Consider the following 3090-nt stretch of genomic DNA (forward strand, 5'->3'; position numbering starts at 1 on the left):
TCTGACCCCCTGCATCGCACAAACCAGAGGGATGGCAATGGCCAGTAGATAGCCGGGCTCTCCGGCACTGGGATGTCTGGCACCACCACTCCTACACCAGCATCGCGGTGAGGGTGGTGGGACAACCAGCCCTGGGGACCAGCCCTGCCCGTCCCCTCCCCACCCGTGCCCGGCCAGGACAGTACCCAGGAGTGAGAAGGCATGCCGCGTGCTGTCCAAGTCGGCCGCATCATCGGTGCTCTGGGCAGCGCTGCACTGGCCCTGGCGGGTGTAGTGGAAGGACTCTGCCCCCCCTGTGGGCGAGATGTTTCAGGCTGTGAACCAGCACAACCTGCCCCACAGGGCTCTCTACCACCCTTATCCCACCCCAGGGTGCCCACCAGCAGCAGAGCCTCCACCAGCACCCAGCTGGGGAGGGCAGGAGGGCCTGGCACTGCCCAGTGTGGGACAGGCTGGCAGCAAACTGTGCCATGGGGCTTGTGGGGGGGACGTGGGGGCACTCACGGAGACCCAGGCCCTGGAGCTCGGGCAGGGTGGCCGAGGCACAGAGCTGGTAGAAGATGTGGTAGTTCCTCTCCGCTTGTGCCTGTGGATGAGCAAGAAAATCACTGAGAAGTCTGGTCACCTTGGACCACGCTGCTCCCCTGCAGCAGTGCTGCAGCCCCAGATCTGGGGACAAGGGACACCTTCCCTTCTCCCAGATCGACTCAGCAGTGCTGGGGTTGCTTCCCTGGGGGATGCCCAGGAGGAGCACCCTCCTGCTCCGAGGATTGGGGCTCCCACTCAGCCCTGTCCCCATGCCACCCCAGAAACCCACCTGGAAGGTGACACGGGACTTCTCCAGCAGGTAGGTTTTGATGGTGGCCCCTGTGACACGCGCTTGGCTGAAGCCGATCTCAATGTACTTCCCAAAGCGGCTACTGTTGTCATTCCTGGTTGTCTTTGCATTCCCAAAGGCCTGGTGGGGAAGGAGGGCAGGAGGTTTTAGCCCGCCCCAGATCTCCAGGTGCTCTGGAGAAGTTCAGTTCCTGCCACCCATTCTACAGGGGGGACAGACATGGCATCACATCAGGGATACCAGCCATGAGGAGCACGGGGAGAGCCTGCAGGGACACCCCAACTATTCCCATGCAGATCCTGGGGCCCCAGGGGGACCCACCTCCATGACGGGGCTGGAGGCCAACACCTTCTCCATGCTGGAGTCACCTAGGCAGCCCCCAACAGCGGTGAAGTATCTCATGGCATACTTGGCCGACGCAGTCTTCCCTGCACCCGACTCACCGCTGATGATGAGGGACTGGTTCTTCCCAAACCTGCCAGAGAGGGACATGAGCTGGGGACAGCCTATGACCCAGCAAGACTGCTCTCCACAGACATGCCACGGTCCAGAGGGGCCTTCAGCCCTTCCCCACTGCAACCCCGGGGATGCTCCCACGCGATGCTCTCACCTCACCATCTGCTTGTACGCCTCCTCCGCCAAAGCGAAGATGTGGGGATCCATGTCCCCCATTTCGCGGCCGCTGTAGGCGTAAATCACCTCCTCCTCATAGATGGGCAACGGCTTGTAGGGGTTGATGGCGACGAGGATGATACCTGGAGGAAGAGCGCTGTGCGAAGGGCAGGGGCAGGAGGGGCACCTGTCCCAGGTTGCTGCGGGGAAGGGGCACGGGACGGGGAGCAGGGGGGTGCACGGGGCTCACCGCAGTAGGTGTAGATGGCGTTGGCCTCCAGAAAGCGCCGGCGGAGCGAGTGCAGCACAGCCGGCTCGTGCAGGTAGCTCAGGGCCACCAGGTCATCGGCACCCGAGAGGCAGTCGGGGTTGCAGAGAGGCGGCAGCTGGAACTCGATGGGGTAGGTCAGTGCCTGCGGGGATGGAGATGGAGCAGGACAAGTGCTGAGCAGGGTCAGCCAGCCCCGCAAAAGCGGGATGGGTCTGTGGGGAGCAGCACAGCAGGAGGGATGCTGTCCGCAGGCTATTCTTGGGCTGTTAGTCACCAGGAATCACAGCCCAGCCAGCACGGCGAGTTGAGCTGGAGGCCTTTTGGGAAGTCAGGCAGCAGCAGGCAGCGAGGACCAGCTCACCGGGCAGTCAGGGGACACGGGGCACGGTGAGCCAGACACAGCTGCAGTGGTCTGGGCTCCTGCTCAGACACCAGACGGGACACACCCAGGCAATGTTTGGAGCCTCTCCGCACCCTGCTGAGGAGCCCAGGCTGGTTTGGGGGTGCAGAGGTGCATCCGGGGGTGCCCGACCACGTAGCAAGCACAGGAGGGACCCGCTGGGCTGCACAGCTCCAGCCTTACCGAGCCATCTTCCAGGCGGAGATGGAGAATGGCATCTCCTTCCTTGTAGCCTCTGGTTATTTCTGCCACCCTCCAGACTTCGACACAGTCAGGGATCCACACCCGGGCACCCTGCAGGGACATAGGAGGGAGGGGACCCCTGCAGAGATCCGCAGCCAAGAGACAGGGAAAGCGTCTGGCCACCAGCCTCTGAACCAAGCATCGCAGCCCTCCCCACGGTTCTCAGGACAGTCAGCCTGGTGCTCAGCATCACCATAGCAGGGCAAGCCATGGGACCCAGCACCCTGCTAGGTGCCCCACGGCCCCTTGGCTCCTGCAGGCAGGGAGCTGCTCTCCAGATGTCGGGAAGCTGCCTTCGCAGGAGCCCTGGCTTCTCCCCGGCTCTGCTGCCCACCCCAGGAAGGTCAGCACCTCTCTGCCCTCGGCACGGATGCGATCACGGCTGCTGCTGCAGGAAAGGTTTCTGGAAACGCAGGAGATGCCGAGCAGGGGCATTTCTCAACACCTGGCGTGCTGGGGATGCAGCCGCACGGTTTGGCTGGGCAGAGATACCAGGCTTGAAAGCAGATACGTGCAGTACGGATCCCTTGCTAACTACTGAGCGGATCCAGACACCGTTGCCAGCTCTGCAGACCCAGCTACAGCCCAGAGCACAGGGACAGCGATAAGAAAAATCACCCCATACCCTTTTCGCCCCCAAATCTGCAGCTCCCTGGGGCCAGCCGCAGTGGGCAGCTTTGTGCAAAGGGACCAGCTGGCACCCATGGGACCGGTGCTCCCTGCCTC

The 3090-nt window shown here is 63.1% G+C and overlaps 1 protein-coding gene across 1 annotated transcript in view; it reads right to left on the reverse strand.

Annotated features, from left to right (window-relative positions):
- The window catches only part of LOC104083181 (unconventional myosin-Vb-like), a gene marked incomplete at its 5' end in the record, with an annotated part of 13513 nt that extends 11098 nt beyond the window's left edge, over positions 1 to 2415 (reverse strand). Inside the window, 7 exon segments of the mRNA XM_009586581.1 lie at positions 181 to 293; positions 505 to 586; positions 818 to 958; positions 1160 to 1313; positions 1449 to 1593; positions 1701 to 1863; positions 2305 to 2415. Of these exon segments, the coding sequence (XP_009584876.1) occupies positions 181 to 293; positions 505 to 586; positions 818 to 958; positions 1160 to 1313; positions 1449 to 1593; positions 1701 to 1863; positions 2305 to 2415 (909 nt within the window).
- Between the last annotated feature and the right edge of the window lie 675 nt (positions 2416 to 3090).

This window comes from Fulmarus glacialis, unplaced genomic scaffold, assembly GCF_000690835.1.
Source record: "Fulmarus glacialis isolate BGI_N327 unplaced genomic scaffold, ASM69083v1 scaffold20391, whole genome shotgun sequence".
NCBI classification, from domain to species: Eukaryota; Metazoa; Chordata; class Aves; order Procellariiformes; family Procellariidae; genus Fulmarus; species Fulmarus glacialis.